The 22,806-nt window shown below is 41.5% G+C and overlaps 1 protein-coding gene across 3 annotated transcripts in view; it reads left to right on the plus strand.

Moving 5' to 3' along the window:
• The window catches only part of CDKAL1 (CDK5 regulatory subunit associated protein 1 like 1), an 877,582-nt gene that overhangs the window by 118,636 nt on the left and 736,140 nt on the right, over window positions 1-22,806 (plus strand). For all 3 annotated transcript variants that reach the window (XM_019523432.1, XM_019523416.1, XM_019523423.1), the window contains one exon: window positions 21,608-21,692. In XM_019523432.1, the coding sequence (XP_019378977.1) occupies window positions 21,608-21,692 (85 nt within the window). The remainder of the gene's footprint in view (window positions 1-21,607; window positions 21,693-22,806) is intronic.

The raw sequence follows: 22,806 nt of genomic DNA on the forward strand, positions 1-22,806 counted from the left end.
ATGACTCCCAGATCCTTTTCCACCTCCGTGCTGACAAGGAGGGCATATAAACTACATGCACATAAAAGGGTTGAACTAAGATTGCACAATCTTTACTTTTTTAATTAAAATGCTAGCAATCTTTTATAATGTTTGCCTGCAAACTAAAACTGCATTGTGGACAATAGCTAGTCATCTTCCATATAGCTTTGAAGCAGTAAATCTTACTGCTGTTTTTGGGACAATGTAATGTAGCAGGATAATAAATATTTTTATAAGAATTTTTATTTTGCTACTTGATTTGAAAGGGAAAATAAAGTGATTTAAAGTATAAACTAGATGAACTGTCAGTTCATCTGAAACAGCCAAGTGGAGGGTCACTGGCTTGAGTGCAAGCTGATTATGGAAATTACTTTCCAGTATATATGATTTAAATTGAAATCTTAAGCACTAGTTGAGAGTTTTTAAAAACTCTTGTTTCTACTTCTTGTTATCCTGAGATAAGATAATGATTTTTATGCTCCTTATATTTATGTATTTCCTATGTACATGAGTAATTTTTGGATGTTTCATGGGCTAATTACAAAAGAACATTACATTTATAAGTCATTTCCACATTCATTAGCATCTGCACCTATGTGATTGGGAAGGTCCAGGCTACTCTCATTGTATTGCTGCCCTAAAGGTGTATGCTTGTATAAATTTCCCTGTTCAAGTAGTAGGTCTCCTGATCAAGGTTTGTTTGGCAGAAGACCTTCTTTTGCTTGTTTAAACTGTGAGGCTGGTCTCCTGAGATGAACTCTAGCCCCAGAGACATTGAAGGCTGCTTCTGAAACCGGACTCTTTCATTGTCACTATTCCCACTAACGTTATTTTTTTTCTACCTATCTGCGTTGCTTTGGCTTGCTTTGTCCTCAGATGGTGAAAAAAACCTAGTATTAACTGAAGCAGAGGGATGAGATATCTCCTGTTAAAAGAAATCATTAAACTTAGCAAGGACTGGCATGAAATCCTTAAAATGATGGAACAAAACACTTTCCAACTTTTTGACATCAATTTAAAAGTCAAAAGTTTAAAAAATTGAAATGGATCAGTCACCACTAGAGTTCACTCAAAGCTTTTAAGCACAGCGTTTCAGTACAGAACTTCTGCAAGTGGATGTGCTAGAGCAGCTGGGCTAGGTGTTGGACTTGCAGGGACTTGACACGCTATTTTAGTACTCGTCTTTGAAGGCAGGAAATAAAATTACCAACTGCATGCTGGGTGAAAACAGTCGCAAAGATATTGAAGTCATGAAATATAAATATGAAATTAGGTGGCCATTTCTGGAGATGTAGGATTCAGCTTTTAAAAACTTGATTTGCATTTGGCTTTTCTTTCCCTATGGATATCTTAAAATAAGTCATGGGGTTAACCATAGACCTTACATACCAAAAGGTAAAATACAATTCATACAAACTACCAGGAGTAAAAAGAAAGGCAGAAGTGAGGTTTGGAAATACCTTAGCTGTTCTGAAATAATTAAATTCATTCCAATCTTTCCACATATACACGGTGTCACAGTGAAAGGAATGTTTTAAGCAAATGAATTTGGGGAATGCAGTTCAACTGCATTAGTTATGATGAAGTTTAATTAAGTAATCACAGTTTTAATTACTTCTGAGGGTGAGCCTGTACTGTTTAAACATGTTTAAAATGTTCTAAGAGCATTTCTATATGTAAACTCGTATGCTTTGCTATTGTGCTTCCATAGAGGTCTGTTGAAATCAGTTGAGTCCTACATGGATGGAGCAGCTTGTAGGATTAGATCTATATCTTGCAATAGGTTTGTGTGCATCTTAGTTTAGTCTATAAAGTGCATATCTACCCTGCTTTTTGTCTGAGGTTGCCAGGGTTAAGTTGTATTTATGAGTAATTTGTAGAAGAAAATCTCACTGTCCAAATCACTCTGGCTTTTTTTACACCGATATTTAGTGTCTGTCTTTTTCCACACCACCACTTAAAGATTCTGGGGGCATATGATCAGGACACCTGGAAGAGTCTGAAAGTAAACATCCAAAGATCAAATCTCATGCTAGTACAGGGACTTGTGGATATTGTGGTCACAGTGGATTTTGTCAGCTCTGATGTATCTCACTAAGGACAGGTCCTGCAGCCTTAACTAATGTGATTTTGCTACTGGGAACCAATCCAACCGCAATAGTAAGAACTTGCATTTCACTGTTGGGTCATGGCCTTGCGTATCTGTGTGACTTTTCATGCCAGACACTGTGTTTATGCCAGCTGTGCATACAGCAGTTCCATTGCTTCCCTAAACTTCTGTCTTTCCTAAAGTTATGGAAGGCCCTGTGAAATGATGGAGAAGAGTCCCCTTCATGCCTCCTTTCCATCCAGAGCTGTAGCGATGGAGGCCTTGTTACTGCCCAGCAGAGTGTCACACTGGGACGTGGGCAGCCAGGTCTGGAGTCAGTTGGGGATTGAGGTGCCATCTAGGGTCATAATGAGTGAGCAGAATCCGAGGTTGAACTGGGTCAGGAAGCCAGTAGATCAATAAGAGTGGGGTCTAGGGATGAGGCGAGTCGAGAAGTTAAGCAGAGTGCAATGTCCAGGAGCAAGCAGGGTCAAGGAGCTGGGAGGTCAAGCAGAGAGCACAGCTGAGGAACAAGCCAGAGAGAACAGCAAAGTGGTCTTGGGCCAGGTTGACTTCTATTGCTTGGATGCTTCCTGTTCCAGGCCAGGGGTTTATAAGGGGAGGGTCAGTTGGCCCTGGCTGGCCACACCAGTGACAGGTTAAGACAGAGGCTCAGGTCAGCTTTTACCGGCCTGGGTGACTAACCACAGAATGGCAGGCCTTGGTAAGCAGCAATAGTGCCAATCTGAAGCCCTAGGTACAAGAGTGTGGCCTGACGCAGGGCACCCACAGACAATTTCTAGAGGAGGTGCAAATGAGTATATGTTGTGAGTTAGGGTGAATGGCAAGGTCTTTGAACCTTGATTGTAGCACGTTTCGTAATGGCTGATGGATTCATGAGACACCACTGCAGCTGTTCTTACAAACCAGATGTGGGAAGAAGAAACACAACTTTTTTTTTTAGCCATGAAAGTAGCAAGTAGGGTTACCTAAAAATGTAATGCCATAATATCCCCGTCCAGTATTCAAAACAGGTTCCTGGCCTTGGGTGTCATTTTTGGAGTTCATTCAGACTCTTTAGGCTTTCAAAGGAATGTTCTTGTTCCCATTTGCTCTCTCTTCTTGTTTCCCCTGAGCTGCCCCTCCCTTCTGTAACAGTTTCTGCGGCTGGGGGTATTTGGGGACAGGGCAGAGAATCAGCTTTACAGTCAGCACTCCTTAGCACTGGCAGCTAACTCCTCCTTTTGAATCCTCAGCTGACCTTGAATTTGGAGCCTGGAATACTGGCTTGGACTGCATATCTCTTGGGGCTTTACTGAAACCCAACAGTGGAACCTGGAACATTTGGCATTGGTGAACTTGTAATAAAAGTTGTAAACATGTTGGTTTATCTTTCACAACCATATCAGTGTGGATTGTTGTAGTATGGAGGGGAACCCATCTGGAACGTTTCTCTATTTGCAGAGAGAGGTAGCCAGCTGTGTTGGCCTGAAGTCAGACAAAGCCAGAGTAGAAATGTGCTTTATTGGTTCAGTTAGTCTGTACCCTACCTTTTGCCATTCTCTCTTGGGTTTTGTGTCTGAGCTGATGAGAAGCCCAGCCGGACAGTAAGCAGTGGCTCTGAATATTCTCCCACCTCAAGCATTTAAAATTGCTTTAGTAATTTGGTATGTGGGATGCGGTAGGTAACTTCCATATTTATATATGCTACCTACAAAGATTTCTGGTTCTAGGCCATAATGTTTGTAGTTGATAGAGCATCATTCCTTTTTTTTTTTTTTTTTTCCTTTTCCCTCTGTTCCCTTATTTTCCAGGGCTTTATAAAGGTTATGCAGTCTCCTGTGCAAAATAAGGTATTAGGGTATATAGCCTGACTACTATAATTTGGGAAACATGTTGGGATTATGGTAGAATTGTCATGGACAATTTAATAGGTGGTTGTTTGAATGGTGGGTATTCAGTAGAATTAGTGTAGAAAAAACTGACATCTGGAGGGAGAGGTTAGGATGCATTTTTCACTGTTTAAGTGTCTTGCCCATGTTCTCAAACATGCCTCCATTTCTGTCACCTATCAATTGTATGCACACCTTAACACTCCCCATTCCCATGGGTTAACCCTGTGACCGCTCCTCTGCGTTTTAACAAATGGGCGTGGATGCTACTCTTTCTTTTGCCCTAAAAGGTTGAAGGTCAGGTGGAATTTAAACTAGGGGCTGGGGAGAGGGGGGTGGAGGCTGGTTGTGAAGAAGTTTGCTGCTGCTTTTTCTGCATCTATCTCGTGCATGAATAGTAAAGATTAATTTCTGGTGATGTTATTGTGGGACTTTTTCATAAGCATTAAATTCCCTTAATTCAGCCTGGGGGGTGGGGAGCAGGGAATTAAGCTTTATAAGGCTGTTGGGTATAGTACCTTAAGCCCACATCTCTGTTTTCCTTCAGAAGACTGGTAATGAATGAATGAAGCAAGAAGAAGGTAGTTTTGAGTGTCAATAAATAGCTGGAAGGCACAATTTAATAAGTTTTTGGACATATCTAGCTCTCTCTTAAAAGTGATAGATGGAGCTTAAATCCATACTCCCTGGGGTATTGGGTATCAGAAGAAATAAGTGGAAGCAAGGCATTTAAAATCAATAAATTGCTTCTGGGTACAACTTAGTATGGCCAGAATATACAAAAATAAAGGTTGCGAAATGAATACAAGAGTAAAAATAGCTTTAGCTTCCTGACTCAAGCCCAGAGCTGATCCTGGTTCTTGTGAAAATGAATGTCTGGATATTAATAAGAAACCTTAAGCACTGCAAGTCAGCTCTGTGGCTGCTGGGTGAAGTTAGTTGTATAGGAAAACCAGAACGCTTGAGGAAAAAATAGATGTACTTTGCAATATAAAGTTGAATACCTTTGTATTCTACTTATATTGTCTCAGAGCATTTGAATGTTTTCTTTTTTTTAATGGTTTTTTGTATTTGGGATGAGAGTTTATACAAGCAGCAAATCTGAGTGTCCTTTACATTTTGCTTAGATTTTTGTACTGCATTTGAGTTTTCTTGTTTCATTGATTTTTGGCTTCACTCTGTTATAAGCCTTTTCTGCAATCAGAGCTACAGTGATTTAATAAAATTAGTTCAAAAATAATATCTTTAAACCAGTGCAGCTCTGTATGTAGACAACCCCGTCCAGGTATTTGTGCTGAATACTGATTGAATCTATCCCACAAGGTTAAATTTTCTTCTGGATAGACTAGGAATGGGGGAAGGAGGGAACCCACTAAGCTAATGGTAGGTGAAAAAGCAGAAGCAGTGATAGAGGTCTGGCTTCCCAACAGCTTTACATGGTAAGGACTAAAATGATCTTTGTGGGTCAGATATTGTTAAAGGACACTCAGAGTATTTTTGTGATTCTAAAATACTTTTGTTTACAGCAAGGTGTTGGTGCATGAAAATTAAATTTGATACTGTAAAAATATGCTTTTCTTTCACATTTTACGTACTTTTTGCCTTTTAGAAGCCTCCAAAATATATTCGTATCCAAATACATGAAGGTGGTGCTATCACAAGATTTATTTTTTTATTTGATCAAATTTTGGGGTTTGTCAGCCTCAGCCACATCAGTAGAAAGTGTGTATTTTTTTCTCCAGTCTTTTAAAAATTCTGATATGCTAAATGTCACAGAAATACAGACATTTGAACAGTTTTAAAGAGGATTTTGCATATGAGAAAAACCTTCCTTTTGGAACCATATGTAGGTCATTCTAGTTCATTTTATCAAGCATCAGAACCCAGGTACTTTTCAGTGTATATAACCATAAAGTTGGGTATTGAGTTTCTAGGATTTATACATTACCTAGCAGTCTTCCATGAAAGACAGTTAACCTGATATGTTTATAACTTTTAAGACCATGTCTATACAGTCAACTTACTGTCCTTGGCAGTGGTGTCCCTAAGCTCTCTACACTGATTCAGGGAAGCTGCTTTCCAAACCAGAAGCTCTGTAACAGTATCTGAATATCATTTGGAGCAGGCTAATTAGCTTGCATACTGTCACATGGATTGGGCTACATTGCTTCCTGGGTACAAGGCAGCACACTCGGAGTGCAGCAAATTTGAGAGAGCAGCTGCTATTGAAGATGCTCAATAGCATTTTTGTATAGGGGTATTAGAAGAGGCTTATTGGGGTTAACTTTTTAAGTGTTCTGAAATCCGTTCTTTTACTATAACTACGTTTGAGATGCCCAGATGGCTTCAGGGCTACTGGGGTGCCAGGCAGGCTCTGCACAGCAGATTTGCTGCTCCTGCAGCCCCAGGCAGCCCCTAAAACCGTAAGTAATGCTGCTGGGGCCAGCCTCCCCTACTGCCTCTTGGGTAACTTGCCATGTGCCAGAGCACAAGTGGCATGGGAGTTCCCGTGTACAACTAGCAGTGGCACGAGGTATGCTGCTGCTAGTTGTCCCTGAGGAGCCAAACATCCACACCACCTATGGATGTTGCCAAGGGGTACTTTAAGTTAACCTATTTTGATAGTTTCTTATCATTTTCATTTTAATCCTGGTGCTAAGGCTGAAAAGACATAAGAACTTCAAATGCCTGATGGCAAATGAGTTGGTGTGAAAAATCTGGACACTTACTAACTGTAATTGTTTAAAGACACTTCAGTTAGACATGCAAGTTTGACTTGTTAACAAGCTGTGTGCTTGCTCCTGCAGTGCCCTCCTAAACATGTCCTGTCATCATTCATTTTGATGATAAAGCCTAGGAGTAATAATGAATCCAGCTTTTTTTTAAATTTATATTTTGGCCAGTAACAAACTTCATGTTTAATTTTTTTTTCAGGATAATTCTTTTGAAGTGCTTTGTTTAATGTTGGAATTTTTAAGACTCATGGATTATAAGCACATTTTTATGGCATGGAAGCACTGGTTGTACAAACCATTTGGGAAAGTCATTGAGCTGCTTATACTGGTGGAATGGGTTATAATTCAAGCTGGCCTGTTACAAAAGGACATGGCACTGTGTGTAGACAGCACTGTTGACACTTCAGGCCCCAGCACATAATGTTTTTTCCCAACTTGATATAGTAGAGAAAACAGACAGGCAGCCGTAATGCTAAGTGAGACTCTGCCAGTTAAATGTATATGTTTGGCAGCAATTTGGAAACTAAATGAAACTCAGTACTGTAGAGAAAATCCAAAAGATGGTTATGGCACTGTACAAAGGCCTGAGGGAAGCCATAACTGGAGAACTGCACATAATTTTGTCAGCAGAGTTATTGAAGAATTGAATAGACTACAAAAGAGATCAATCTTTGTGGATTGCAAGAGATGCTAGATATTAAATGGTCTCAAGTATTATAACTTCAAGACAAGAAAAAATGGGGGTGGTTCCTAGTGAATATAGTTTTTTCCACTGAAATTGTTGTTTTTCCCTATTAAATATAAATTTAAGATGCAGTGATTGAAAAGACATTGAGTAGTGCAGATCCAGATTAAATTACCTGCCCTTCATTATAAATATATGCTTTGTTTCAGTAACTTTTTGTTTTAAGATTAAAACCCATATTTCCTTCATATGTGGAAAACCTAAAGATTATGAAAGTAAAACTAACTTATGTGCTTTTATTGTCTGACTTGAGAAAATGATGAACAGTAAATCAGCAAAAAAGTATAAGCATGTTTCAAATTAAGTCTCCGTAGGTTCATAGTTGCCCAAGGGTGAACTCTAGACTACTTTTAGTGTCTCTTGAGTGTGTGCCTTAACTGGCATCTGATTTCCCGCACCTGACTTTGGATGAGATTTATACAGTCCTACTACTCTTAGACCAGATCTCCAACTACAGGATTCAGGTTCCCAACTATGGCCACAGCATAGGCCGAACTTAGTTTTGACACCTACAGGAATTTCCCTTTGAGAGCCTGTAACAGTAAACTTGCAGTAATGCAGAAAGTCCTTCAAAACAAACTGTTACTTGTTTCTCAAAGGTACAAAGCATGTTGAGTTAGGATGAAATAATAAAGACCGATATGCCTGGCCCTATTTTACAGCATTAAACTTTCTATCAGTGTTTGTAGCTATCCATTAATTCTGATGTGGGGGGGAAAAGTACACTGTTCATGCTCTCACTAGCTTCGCTTGTATGTAAGCTCTAATAGACATCATCTTGGTAGCCTCTGGCCTCTCATTTAAGTCCTTTTTTTCTTGACACTTTTGAGGTTTAAGATTCACTTTGATTCTAGGTTCAGTTTTGGGATGGAGCCTGGCGAGGTGGAAAATATTCTTCATTTCATAGACATAGACATTTGGGCTGGAAGGGACCCTGGAGGATCACTGAGTCCAGCCCTGCCCCATTTAATAATTCTTTATTATTCTTTTCCCCCTGAAATGGCTTAATTTTTGTCTTTTCCCTACCACCACTACTTTCCAGCCTCCTTTGATTTAACTCTCCCAGATTGGTTTATATTAAATAGGCAGCCTAAAGGACATACAGTTGTGGTTTAAGATGAAACAACAAAACAAAACACCACTGTTATAGGCAACTCTCACATTCTGCACAGCTCTCACTCCAGTAGGCCTCTTGCAGCAGAATTCGGTTTACACTTTGGTCTACATCTTTGTGTCTGGCCACACTGTGCTGAGCATAGAGCCCCAGAGCTAAGGACAGACATTCAAAAAGCCCGAGCCTGAATTGATTCATTCTTTGCAGGTTAGTCTAATCTGGCTAGGTTGAACCAGTTTGTAACGGTATAGAACAGGGGTGGGCAAAATGCAACCCATGGGTCAGATGTGGCCTGCCAGGCCATTCTATCTGGCCTGCTGGGCCCCTAAAAAATTTAGAAAATGAATATTTATCTGCCCCTGGCTGCCTGTCATGCGGCCGTCGATGGCTTGCCAAAACTCAGTAAGTGGCCCTCCGCCCAAAATAATTGCCTGCCCCTGGTACAGAACGCCAGCCAGATGCTGCTGTGCCTGCTGTCTCTGCCAGAGCTCCAGTGAGGGAGCAGAGGGGCAGAGAGCCCTGCCCAGGGCTGCAAAGCATCTGGGATGCTGGGAGACTCTGGTTTAACTTAAACCAGCAAGGGGTCTGGGACAGACATTGCATAAACCGGTGTGAGCCAAATCGGTTAAGTCTGATACTGTGTTCACCCAGGTTTATCTCAAACTGGTTTCAGCCATTTTCAAACTGGTTTATGTGCACTGAGCGTCTGTTCTGTTAGAGTTTTAAACCAGTTTCTGGTCACTTAAATCAGTTTGTGTAATGTCTGACCCTAGCCCTAGGGATTCAGGGAAAGGTAGCTTCCTGTAACCCTAAGATGTTTCTGGGTTAGGATAAAAGATATTTGGAGAAAAAAAAAAAAAAAGGTTAACAGTTTATAAAACCTTGGTGTAGATGGGCAGTGTGTTAGATGGTGTTAAGAGTCATTGGAGGGTCATAGTGTTTACCTCTAGTTAAAAGAGCAAAGTGCATTTTATCTCCTTCGTGTTCCCAAGGTTGTGCATTCAGAAAACTCAGGGTTTCTATTTAATATTAGCCAATCTGAATGAGTTAAGTGAACAGCTGGCCAGGGCTGTAAATTTTCTGTCTGAAGAACCCTAATCCCACATTAGACTCATCTCAACCAGATAGGCCATTTTTGATGTACAGGTTACTCTCCCTGCACTAGGTTTTTTAAAATGTGCTGGTTCAGGTGTTAGTTGACATGTTTTTTAACCTTAGTCCTAGTTTAGAGACAGTTTAGAGCAGCACCCCTAGAAGATAATTTATGCCATGGTAATAGTCATAGCTCCCAGAATTCCTGCACTACAGCAGGCTTTGGCTTGGAGAGAGAAGTTATGTTAGTTGGAAAGAGAAGTTATGTTGGTTGAAGACAGTAAGTAGACCACAAAGCTGGCTATAGTGCCAATTGTGCCTGGTGTAGAACATTGCTCTTGGCACTTGGGATCTGATCGAGAGTGTCCTGAGAGCCTGCAGATTACCTTGGCACTACTCTAAGTTGATGAAGAGCCTTATAGTATTCAACACCATTAAATCGTTGAGGGATATACAAGTTGAGCACATAACTGGCCATTGTCAATATGAAGATCCAGCCAAGACCACTTGCTAGAAGCTAGTTGGGGGAGAGACTGAAAGGGCCACCTCCCCTTTAGTATACAGTATGATAAAGACTAAGAATGCTACAGACAGTACTTGACCGTGGGCAAATGTAGACTGCATGCTAAAGACAATGCCTAAGAATTTCACCACTTTACACTTTACTATGTACTATTGTGGCTAACATGTGCAGTCTTATGCCTCATAACCATACTGTACCATGCAATATATTTTTTAACTTTAACAGTACTGTTTCCTGCGCAAACTTAAACCACATGCTTAACAAAATATCTAAGACTGCTTTACTGTCCTACAGTTTATGTATCAATGTGGTTACTATGTTCAGGGTTCTGTTCCTCTCATAACTCTGCCTTAGTGTACATGTTTAACATTTTCTTAATAAACCTTTTAAATCTGTTGTTGTGGATATTTATTATTGACTTGAATGTCCTGGTTACTGCCCTGCTCTGCCTGAACAGCTCAAAGTTCCCACAGGAAGCTCAGGACCTACCCCATCGTGATGGTTCTCTGGATCTCATTCATTTGCTGTTGAGGAATGTGTTTTAGAGACAGCTGAAATATAGAAATAAAAACTTCTTGGCTGTAGCACAAGTACAGTAATTTAAATAAAATCAGGAGGGATTTATCTATAGCAATGAAAAGGAGAGAAACAAGGGGACAGCTAGTGTGTTTGAATCTAACACTGTTTAATGGGCAGGGATTGAAAGTCTTGTTTAACAGCAGCCCAGTTTTTATCTTTTGTGTATCTTCATTCTTTTGGCCTTAAAACTGCCCTTTTTTTATTTTCTGATATAAAACTGAGCACAACATTAATAATCCTTGTCCATATAACACCGGTGGTATTTACTCAATTTTAAGACGAGGTTTTCTGTCTCAATCAGCAGCAGGGTTGAGGGGAGCATGAAGAAAGCTCTTCATCTTACATTTGTATACAAGAAAACCTCAGTAAATACATTGTCTACCATTAGTCTGCTGCCAAAAGTACCATGTGCTCTATAATAGAAACTGACTATGAAATCGAGTCAATGCAGCCCACACAAAGCATGACTATAAAACACATGGCCCATATTGGGCAAACATGCAGATGGAAACCTACAACAGGATAGGTTAGTGCAGGTCATCTGAATAAAATACACGATAGTGCCTGTTGTATGTAATTCCTCCCCCGGTGCCAACTCTTTTTTTTTTCCCCAAGTCATGGTGAGCCAGTATATTGAATATGTTTTGCCTCCCTTTTCACTCCCATAGCTGAGATGCATCTTTCTTTCCCACTTCCAGTGATTTACATTTCTTCACCAGCCTTAAATGTCTGGGAAGCATCACTAAATGGGGCCCCAGATGGTTCACCCAGATTTCCTCTGTTGCCTCCTCTGTCAGCCTGTCGGATGTGATTAGTGTGACCCTGCCCTCCATGAGGTAGAGCCAGACCAGGTTGCCCTGTGCCTCATCTGCATATAAATTTTTGGAGGATCCAGGACTTGTGACGACAACACCCAGTTCTAGTCATGAGTGGTGGGCTAGTTAGTACATGCATCCTTTGTGGGGGGTAGGGGGGTGCAGGGGGAGGTATCCAGAGTACCCACACATACCCGGTAGTGCTGAGCTGTGGGGTTGCCGTGGCTTGAAATGCTGTTGACTCTTCTGGGGCCCAGCTTAATGAGCTATATGGTAATTTATGAGCCTTTTGGCTTTGGACTAATATGCATACCTGGCAGGGAAAACACCATGTATCTGGGTCTATGAAGGCATTTTTCCTTAAGCATTCCTGGGAATAACTGTTCTTCTGCTGTGGTTTAGTACCTGCCAAGGTGTTGGGGCTTGAAGCCCACTTCATGGAAATGGGAGGCTCCTCCCTAGCTTGCTCCTGTGGCCATATGGCTGAGGGCAGGTAAAACTTGGGGTCATTCAATACCCAAGTCTCCAGGATTGGGAGTGCATGTAGGATGCCTGCCAAAAGACTTTGGAAATATCTGAAGCCCCTGGTGGGGGTGGAGGATGTTTGCCTGTTGTAGGGCAACTTATGGTTCTGGACTGACTCACGGATATGGACTTGAGTTGGCTGATTCGGCTTGGAACATGAAAAGTTTCTTTAAAAAAAAAAAAAAAAAAAAAAAAAAAAAAGTACTCTTTCTTGGCACAGGAAAACCATGAATGTGGCATGAGGTAGTACCCTGACCAAGGTAATGCATAGTTACCCTCCCATTCTCACTTCCAGCAGGAAGATCCTGGCTATATTCTGACTTTATGGAAATGGGAGATTCCTTCCTAGCTTGTTCCTGGAGCCATATGGCTGAGGGCAAGTGAAATGGCATCTGAACCCCAAGCCTCCGGGTTTGGGCCTGTATGTAGGATACCTGCCAAAGGATATGGAAGCATTTGAAGCCCCAGGTGGGTGTGGAAAATGCTTGCCGGTAGTAGGGCCCTATATGGTTCTTGAATGACTTGCAGATTTGGAATTGATTTGGCTGATTTAACTTGGAATACCAACATTTTTCTTTAAATTAAATAAAAAGTTTGTACTCTCTCTAAGTTAGTGCTGAAGTGCTGTTTAAAGGTGCATTTATGGAGTACCTGTGCTAAAACTTGTAATAGTTATAAAAAAGTAAAATACACTAATTCTGGATGAACTAAGCCTATGGGTAACTGTAGTAACTTACCTATATGTAAATTACTGCAGGCTTGTTTACTTAAAACTACTTGTTTTCAGATTTATCTCTCTCTATTCCATGCACTCAGGGAGAGCAGGGTTAAACAGTAAGGGGTGTGGGGAAAGGGCTGCAGGGGGAAGAAGTTGTGGGGGGCAGAGGGCATGGGTGTTACCTTCTCCTCCAGATTTATTTCCTCTACTGTAGCAGTGGGAGGGGGACAAATTCAAGGCCAACCTCCAACGATTAGATACTATACTTGGAAAATTAGGACCAACTTGTTCATTTTTCCATATATATAATTTAATTATTGGGGTGATCATCTTCTATCTGAGTAAATATGGTACTTTTATAAATGTCCCGTAATTCATCAGTAGCTGCTGTATACATTTTTTTTTAAGACCCTACATATCTACTCAGGCATGCACCTATTAGAATTTTTATCTCTTTTTAACAGCAAAAGAAAGCAGAAATGTTTGTATTCTTAATTCAGTAATTGAAAATTAAGGGAGTTGCATACAAGCTTTGCATGTTTACCATTTAAATTTGGGGGGAAGAGATGATGGTAGAAGTAAATGTACTGCATCATAAACAGGTGCGCTTTGCTGCCTGATTTGATAAGCTACTAGACTTCCTCTGTGAAGCCAGTGGTTTTTAATAACATTTGCAAAGGGGAATAGGTTGAAACTGTTTGATTAGATCGAGTAGATTGTCATAAACAGAGTATATAAAAGAACATTAGTGAGAGAACAGAAGTTTAAGTTGATCTTCTACTCTCTTCCCCCCCCAACTCGTATTGCTGCTGATAAGAGACCAGTGAGATTGTTTTGAAGCGTGCTATCTCAAATACTGGTACTTTCAGCACAGGCTTGTCTGTGTGATGGGCATAATCAGTGAATGGGTGGTATAGCTTCTAAAGTGGCAGCTGATATGCTTTGAAGATTTCAAGCAGCTGTTGTCTGGGAGCTCACGATAACTTTTTTTTTCAAATGCTGCAATGGGAACAGTACCAAGAGCGAAATCTTTTTTCCCCTCTAGGGTGTTTTGAATTATAGCTATATAAAATGTTGTGTGAAGTTGATGTTCGCTAAATGTTGCATGGAATGGTATACATCAGAGGGCTAGCAAATGGTGCTTGTGAAGAACATTTCTGTGCTGACTACTTAGCATTACATTTACTTAAAATAGCAGTGCTCATGGCCCACTTGCACACCTCCCTGTAGTGCTGGTTTGGGGGGGGGTGTAATTAAAAAATAAATAAAAGGACCTCCTTCTTTCCTGTCTTCCAGTGATAACATGGTGGCTAAAGGACAGAGATGCCAGAGAAAGAGGAACATTCCTCCTTGACTGTCCCTGGCCAATTTTTACAAGATGTGGGGCGGAGGGATTAATTCCCAACACCTGCTGTCTCTGCAGAAATATAATGGACCATTAAAGTAACCAGTACTTAATTAAAATAATCCATGGTCTGAGAGGGTCACCATGGCCAAGGACTCTTGAAAGTAAATAGCAATAAAACACTGGAAAATCTGTCTGTGTGTTGGTACGGGGTGGCTTAGGTCAGGAGTTGACAACCTGTGGCCCACAAGCCAACTGGGGCGTAGAAGGACACTGGATCTGGCCTGTGGCAGCTCAGGGAGTTGGCAGCATGCTCCAGCTACAGTGGCAGAGGAGGCACCCCTAGGGTCTTAGCGCCTGCGTTGTTCTCTCGATTTTCTGATCCCTGGGGGATATGGGTCTGTGGGCAGCAATGGAGGCTATGTCATAAACAGCAGCCCCCAGTGACAAAAAGGTTGCCAATCCCTGGCTTACGTAATTGGCAATATGATAGAGAATCTCTGCTGTTTTTCAAATGGCTGCCCACTGTCTTGGTCTACAAGCGCTCCATTCTTGAGATCAGATTTTTATGATCAGAAGTATTATTGTGAATGTATTTATTACCACTGGTGTTGAAACTCTGGCCGGTGGGCTCGTGTCATAAAGCCTGCAGAGCTGTCAACAGTTTTGGAAATTTGGCAGCAGGGAGTGGTGGAAGCACTAATTACTGTGGCTTTCAGAGCATGTTTCCAGAGCGGGGCTGGACTGCAGCAGTTCGATTCAGCTGGCATGCAGCTGGAAGGTTGAGCACCGCAGGTTAATAACCACTCACCATGCTTGATACACATGGATTAATGGTTTCCCCAGGCTTAATCAGGGTAATTAAGCTGTGGTTTCAGGCCTTGTGGCAATCTGTGGGGAGGGGTGGGGCTGCTGGGGCCCCTTGGCCAAAAAGAGGCATGGGGCGGGAGGGGGCGTTGTACTCAGCTCATAAAAATGGTGGTCATCTCAAATTTGGTACACCTCTATTCATAGGGGCCGTGTGACTTGATATTTGGTCCCTCTCTCCCCTCCCTTTGCCATGTCCTCCAATATGCTACTTTTACTAGCTGTGCTCTTATTGCACCCTTACATGGGGTATGCAGCCTTACTATGGAAAGTTGTGTTAAGCAGGGAGGACCTCAGTGTAATACAGGGAATTGCCCATGAAATTACCACTAAAAAACCTTCTTCTGAATCTGTAGAAGTTTAAAAAAAAATAAGGGCATATATTTTCTAATATGCCGTAGTTTTACAAACTAATATAAATGTTTAAAGAAATGGTGCATACAGTTGATGTTAAGCTTTCTGTGGGTACAAGTGTAGGTACATCTGGGAGCGAGTCCCTGCAAAGAGGGTGAAGCAGGGCTGGTGATTACTGGCAGGGCTTTGGTAATTTCTTCTACTTTCTCTGCATGCTCTAATTTTACATTGGTCAATCTATTTTAAAGAAAAAAGATCCTGTTAAGTTGTAGGCTGAAGCAGTTGATTTGATCTCCCGTCTGTAGCTTTTTCACATGACACATTGCTGCAATCTGCTTGAGGAGAGCTGTGCTGAGCTGTGACTTCTAAAGGAACAAAAACATAAACAGAGTTAAAGAGAATTATAAGTATGTTTTTGTGCTGTCTGTAGGTATATTGATGAGTCAGAGTTTTACCACGTTACCCTTTTGTGGGTTGCGTAATCCTGACAATTTGTTTTCCCGAACCTCCCAATTAAGTTAGCAGTGTTCAGAAGTTTCCATGACCTTTTTAGGTTTCTTTGTACTATGTTGTTTTGCAAAGAGAGTGATAGATTTTGTGGTTTACTTCCAATGCAGCTTTTCTTTCATGGAAAAGATGTCACAATGCGAAAAGGCAGTGGTTTTGAGTTATGTCTTTGAGCTTAAAAATAATGCTGATTTGACATACTTGCAGGGTTATTTGTTACTATCATAACATAGAGAAGACTTAGTTGAGGTAATACTTGACTTCCAAGTTTGACAAGCATGAAATATTGCAATTTTTAAAAATATTGACAAGCTGAGTATCTAGAAGGTTAAGACTGGGAAGGGATTGATTTGACTCTTTTCCCAGCATAGATCATGTTGCTTTTTAGAAGCAATGCTGTGTTGGAATGCAGAGGGACATCTCGGTGGGCCACTGCTCATTCTGCTTATGACTTTTTCTCCTGATCTTAGAGGGTGATGTGATGTCATAGAAAGCCCTTTGCTCTGTCGGTGGTCAGATAAACCTTCCCACAAAGATCCCTGAAGAATTACTAACATCAGCCTTCCCAGTTATCTTGTGCTGAACTCTTCACCCCACTTACACCCAGGACCTATTGGCATCATGTACTTGCCCCACCTCTCCAAGATGACAGCTCTTGAGACGCCATTACTTCAGCCCTTAGGGTAGGGTGGTTGCAGATGCTTGTGGCAGATAGAAGATATGCTGTCTTCTACAGTAATGAAGTCATGCTAGGGTCCCATTTGAGTTTTCTTTCCAGGATGCTTCTGTTCTGGGCAGAAAATCAGCTTTCCCACTTCAGACATGTAACCCAATTTTGGGGGTACTGATTTTGGGAGGGAGAATGTGCTTTTGGTATGTGAACAGATATGGTAATTCTATCCATTAGGTACAGCCTCCTAGCCAGGACAGACATCATGCAGCTTCTTACAGGACCACTCCCACTGCTGAAATGTGGAGAGGACTTCCAGGGGATCTGTACGTATTTACAAAACACTCTTCCCTTTCAGTGGTGGCTAGGTCGGATCCCTGTTTTAGAAGATCTGTTCCACAGTTTCCTTCTGATAGGTGCACATCTCTTTTACCTCAGGACACTATTTGTGAGTCACCAAGAGTGGATTATATAACGAACATAAGCAGACAAGGTTCTTTGGATAAATCTGATATCTCTTATTAGACCATCTCAGATTTACTCAAAGAACATTGTCTGCCTATGTCTTTAGACCAACATGGCTACAACATATACTCTTATTATGTGGATAATCACTTGACAGAAACCTGTAGTAACTCATTACTTGATACATTTTGCCCACATATCTAAGTTTCTTATCATAATTAGGTAAGTGGCTCTTTTAAACATGTCCTTTCACATTTTGAGGCCCTGCGTTTAACACAGATTAACATAAACTGCCTGGTTCATTGCAACTAATACTACTATTACATAACTCTGATTTAGGAAAACAGAAAAGCTAATGACTGTCTGGAAGATATTGTTTATAAATATAACTCTGAAGTTTTCCATTTTTTTTCCAAGTACACTTCAGCTATGTTGACCAGTTTGATGCCAGAGCACACAACTACTTTTTTTTAATGTGTGTACACAGTGGTGAGGGATTAGAGACATTGCAGAAAGACATTATAGTGGTTATAACCTGGCCCTTACAACAAGAAAAGGTGTACGTTGACAGTCTCAGAGTCTAAACGTCTGCATCCGAGGTACTTCCTTAGCTCCCATCACCATAGTAACTGAATGCCTCTCAGTCTTTAACAAAGTCAGCTTCACAGCACCCCATGAAGGGGGGAATCTTATTCCATTCTAATAGGTGATAGATGGACTGAAGCACAATAACAAGAAGTTACCTGCAGGAAATGTGGCAGAGCAGGGGATAGAACCCTGATCTCTCTCATTCTGGGTTGCTATCCTCGCCCTTAGGCACTCCTTCCTCTGAATGAAGGGTTCCCAAGGCTTAAAAATAGTGACAAAATACAATGACAATATTTGTCTTCTCATTGTGTTGTTCAGGTGTCTCTCAAGTGCATTTATGTCCCGCTGGAATTACACTTCACGCTGTCAGTCTCTTGGTATATCATGCCCCAAAGTCCTCAACTTCCAAGGATGTTATGAGGATAGAGATGCATATAGCTACATGCAGAATTTGTGGCTGTGGAAGTAAACACATTTAAATAACATTAAAACAGAATTGCGGCAACACTTTAGAATTCACTGTGTGAATATACTCATTTAAGCAAAACGCTTACTGGCTAAACGGCACAAATTATAATTAATTGGTCATTGTTGCTGTTGTCCTGAGACATGCCCTTGAATTTATGATGACTTTAAGTAAAAGAATATAATTGTTGGGGATTCAGGTATAAACACTGTTTTTATTTTTCTCACACTGCTTCCTGAGTGCCAAGAGGTTTTGGGTCAGCCTTTCTTACTTTCAAAAGTAGTTTAATGTATTCCCTTCCTTCCCTTTCTCCCAAAATGTACTGATGCTTATATTTAGGGCAAGAATTGTCTATTGAGTAGTTCTAAAACCTTGCACACAATACTTGAACCTATAGAGGTTATAGGAACTAGCTTCAAAGAAAGGTCCTTTAGGTTGTCCTAGTCTGGTTCTTTTCAGTAATAAATTAGAACTTACTGTTCTTCCCTGTTTGTGAATGGACGCTGAAAATACTTGCTTCTTGGGCATTTAAGTTAAGCCTCTACACTTTTTTTTAAGTAGCATTTTTTATAGTTGACTCTGAATAATTATTCATTTGGCACAGAGAATGGGCTAGTTGCCTGATTCCCTACAACATTTTGTATCTGAACGTGACAAAAGATGTTAATTATGGAGCCTCTAATAAACATGGATTAAAAAATAAATCCCTCAGAACCCTTTTTGTCATTTTAGGGTAAGGACTATTACAGTTCCTGGTTTGCATATTTGCATCTCTACTGCCTGCTTTGGTTATGCAGCTGACAGTTAACTGAGAAGTGGAATAAATCTCTTTATAGGAAACAGTGAGAATACAGATACCTATTATTTTTAGAGCTTGCAATTGTATTAGGTGTAGAGGAGGCGGGAAGAACTGTGTGCACCTATGTGACATCAATTCAGGATTTTTTTTGTTAGTGATCTGTCAGCTAGTTAAAAATGAGGTAACCTCATTGGTTTGGTTTTAAACTATTTTGTCTTTATTACTTTCTAATAAATTATCTTGGCCCCAGACTGGCTAAAAAGTAATAGCAAAGTAAAACCGAAGCTTGGTCAACCAAACTGATACACTAAGCCATCCTGAGAAGTGCCGTGGAGCACTGGGAATGTAAAATGGCTCTGCTGAGGTCTTGCTCATAGGATTTTCTTTTAGAAAATGAAGCGGTATTCTCCTAGGAAAGTGATCTCATATTATTCTGCTTCTATGGTGTTTTGCCAATCAGATGGAGACCAGATAGAGATAGCATTAGTGAACTGTTTGGGAAAGTGCTAGATTATCTTCCATTTATTTTGGGAGGCTAAATTTTGTATTAGATGATGATGAAGAATTGCCTTTCTCCTTTAAATAGTTCATTTGAAATTTTATTTTAATGTCAGGTAAAAATAAGTGTTACTAATATCATACTTGCCATTATCATACCATATAATACAGGGGTGGGCAAAGTCTGGCCCGCGAGTGCAAAGTCAGTGCACTCCATTTCCCAGCATCCCCTGCCCGTATGGCTAGGGCTGGTCTCCATTGACAGTCATGTGATGCTGCGGCTAGTAAAGCAAGCAAAACACTGGCTTGCATTCATAGATGCTTCTCAAGCAAATCCCGGGACGTCATTCTCCCGTTGCGCTCGGCCTTGGTGAGGCCGCAGCTGGAGTACTGCGTCCAGTTTTGGGTTCCAGAATTCAAAAAGGGTGTGGAGAAGCTTGAGAGAGTCCAGAGAAGAGCCACGCGCATGATCAGAGGGCAGGAAAACAGACATTATGATGAGAGGCTGAGAGCCATGGGACTCTTCAGTCTGGGAAAGACAGGCTCAGGGGCGATCTGGTGGCCACCTATAAGTTTATTAGAGGTGTTCACCAGAATCTGGGGGAATGTCTATTCACCAGAGCACCCCAAGGGATGACAAGACCAAATGGTCACCAACTCCTCTGCGACCATTTCAGGCTGGACATAAGGAAGAACTTCTTTACTGTCTGAGCCCCCAAGGTTTGGAATAGACTGTTGCTGGGGGTGGCTCAAGCACCCACTTTGAATGCCTTCAAGACACTTGGATGCTTATGTTGCTGGGATCCTATGACCCCTGCTGACTTCCTGCCCCTGGGGCAGAGGACTGGACTGGATGATCCTCTGGGGTCCCTTCCAGCCCGAATGTCTATGAAATCCCAGTTGCACCTGAGGTATGATAGCGCAAGGCTGGGGTTGCCATGGAGACCAGCCCCAGCCACGCTGGCAGGGTGCATGGCAGGGCAGGGGCTTGCTCCGGAGCTGCTGGGATCTTGTGGCAGGGGCAGCTTGGTCTGGGGCAGGGCAGAGCTGCGATCTGCAGCCTGCATGCTCTGGGCAGGGGAATGCAGGCAGCGGACTGCAGCTCTTCCCTGCCTCAGGACCAAGGAGCCACGATTCGCTGCCTTCATTTCCCCTTCCTGGAGCACGCAAGCTGCAGATAGTGGCTCTGCCCTGGCTCTGGACCAAGCTGCTCCCACCACAAGATCCTAGTGGCCCTAACAGCATGGCTGGGGTCGGTTTCCACGGCAACCCCAGCCTTGGTGCTATCACAGCGTGGGTGTGGCTGGGGTCACCATGGAGACTGGCCCCAGTCATGCCAGCAGGGTCTGCTAGGAAATGGAGTCTGGCTGCTGGCCAGCTCCACCATTTTGCCCACCCCTGATATAATACCATGCTTGTTCATAAACAGAATGGGAGTGCCTGTAAGCATCACTCCAGGCTCTATCTCGATTAATGTATTTAGAATGAATAGGGGTGTGAACTCTACGAAGAAGTTCAGTTCTGGCTGAAAGTTACAGGCCTTCCAGTCTTTAGGGGACTACTCTTTTAGCAATGCAGCTTTAGTTTAAAAAAACAAATCTTCAGGGTGTTCATGATAAAATGATACATCAGTGCTACAAAACTATAGGTTTTCCTTCTAAATAGCTAATTATTTTCCCTCCAATGAATATACAGGATTAATTAAAGACTGAGATGCTTACTTGATAAAAAGGTTACATGATAACATTGAGGTATGCCCTCTTGCCCCCAGTCCATCTGTGATGCCAGTCCTCGTGGAGTGGTTGTTTATATTTTTAAACAAGTATTTTTGTGTTTTTCACTGTTGTTGCCTGTTGTGCATGGAACTGGCTTTTACTCAGATTGTGAATTCTTTGGGGCAGGGACTGTCTTTCTATTGTTTATGTACACAGTACATATGATGGCATCCTGGGCTATTCTGGGGCATAGTGGGGCACAAGTGTGTTTACATCATTACAAATAATAGCAAAGATATGTTTTCATTAGCCAAGGGCATGACATTTCCAAAACTGTTGCACTAAGGTTTGACTATTGAATCTGAGGGTATCTTTGAGAGCAGGCCATTCTTTATAATTGGTTAAATCTAATCTCTTGAATGTGATATAGACCAGAAGCTCCTAGTTTGAGCTCTAATTCTTTAATGTAACCTTCTGTCTTCCAGAGAACTCCACAGAAGCAGACTTATGGCTGCTGAACAGTTGCACGGTAAAAAGCCCAGCTGAAGACCACTTCAGAAACTCAATTAAGTAAGTTGAAGTCATTTTTTCCAAAGAAGAGCTTATCACATTTATCTGTGATAAGTCTTTGGTTTTAAATTATACCTGTTTTCAATCTAAAAGTAAACCCTCCCTCCCTGGTGTATAGCAGAAGGGAAGTGTGAGTTTGAATGTCATGGTGATCTTCACTCACCCAGCTGCAAAGGATTTGTAAACCCTAATGTGGTAATTGTCAAAATAGGTATCCTGGGGTTTTGTAAGTGTTTCAGTAGTCCAGTTGCTTGAGAGATCCAACCCTCTATTACTACAGTGGTTTCCAATTAATTTTTAAGAAAGATTTGTTAGTGTTTTCCTTTAAATAGTTGCATACATGTTTTGGAAAGTTCTGTGAATGACTAACTATGTTAGTGATACAGAATAGTAGTGATAGTGTTGGGGACTTCCACCTTTTTGACTTCAGCAAAAGTATAGCTGTAATGAGAGTTAATGGAAAACCTGAACATTCATAGGTGGATTGTGTCGAGTATAAATAAAATGTGTTATTCCCCATTGCTTATATTACTTGTGTGATGTTCCTTTTACTAAACAATCCCATGGATGTTTCTGGAATCAGTTGTTTGGGGTAGCCTATTGATTGATCATTTGCTGAAAATTCACTTGGCAAGGAACATACAGTTCTCATCAAGCAGCTGGCACACTAAGTGGGGGTGGGGAGGGAGGGGTAGTAGAGATGGGAGCTTGATTGAAGCTCTTGGCTTGCAGTCCTACAGCTCCTAACAACTCCTCAGTGCTGTGCCCTGGAACAGAAACAATTTGTCCACAGTGGGTGAACAATTAAAATAAAAAGATTCCTCCTTTATCCTACAGAGAAGTTCATTTCCTGGTTGCCAGTGCAGTGTTCTGTGATGAGATTAGCCTCATGTGTTGCCAAGAAAAGCTTGCTTCTTGGTTTCCAGAACTGGCAGTCAGTGTGTATGGGCCAACTAAACAGATGACAGGATCTCTTCCAGTTCAGTTGTGGTGATCTTTCTGCTGTACTGATCACAGACCAGAATTGACAGTAGAAGTGTGTGCCTTGCTGATGAAGAGAGGGGCCCAACAGAAATACTCCCTGAACTTCATGTTTTTGCCTTTCCTGCACTTG

Source organism: Gavialis gangeticus, unplaced genomic scaffold, assembly GCF_001723915.1.
Source record: "Gavialis gangeticus isolate Ggan-Ray unplaced genomic scaffold, GavGan_comp1, whole genome shotgun sequence".
NCBI lineage: Eukaryota > Metazoa > Chordata > Crocodylia > Gavialidae > Gavialis > Gavialis gangeticus.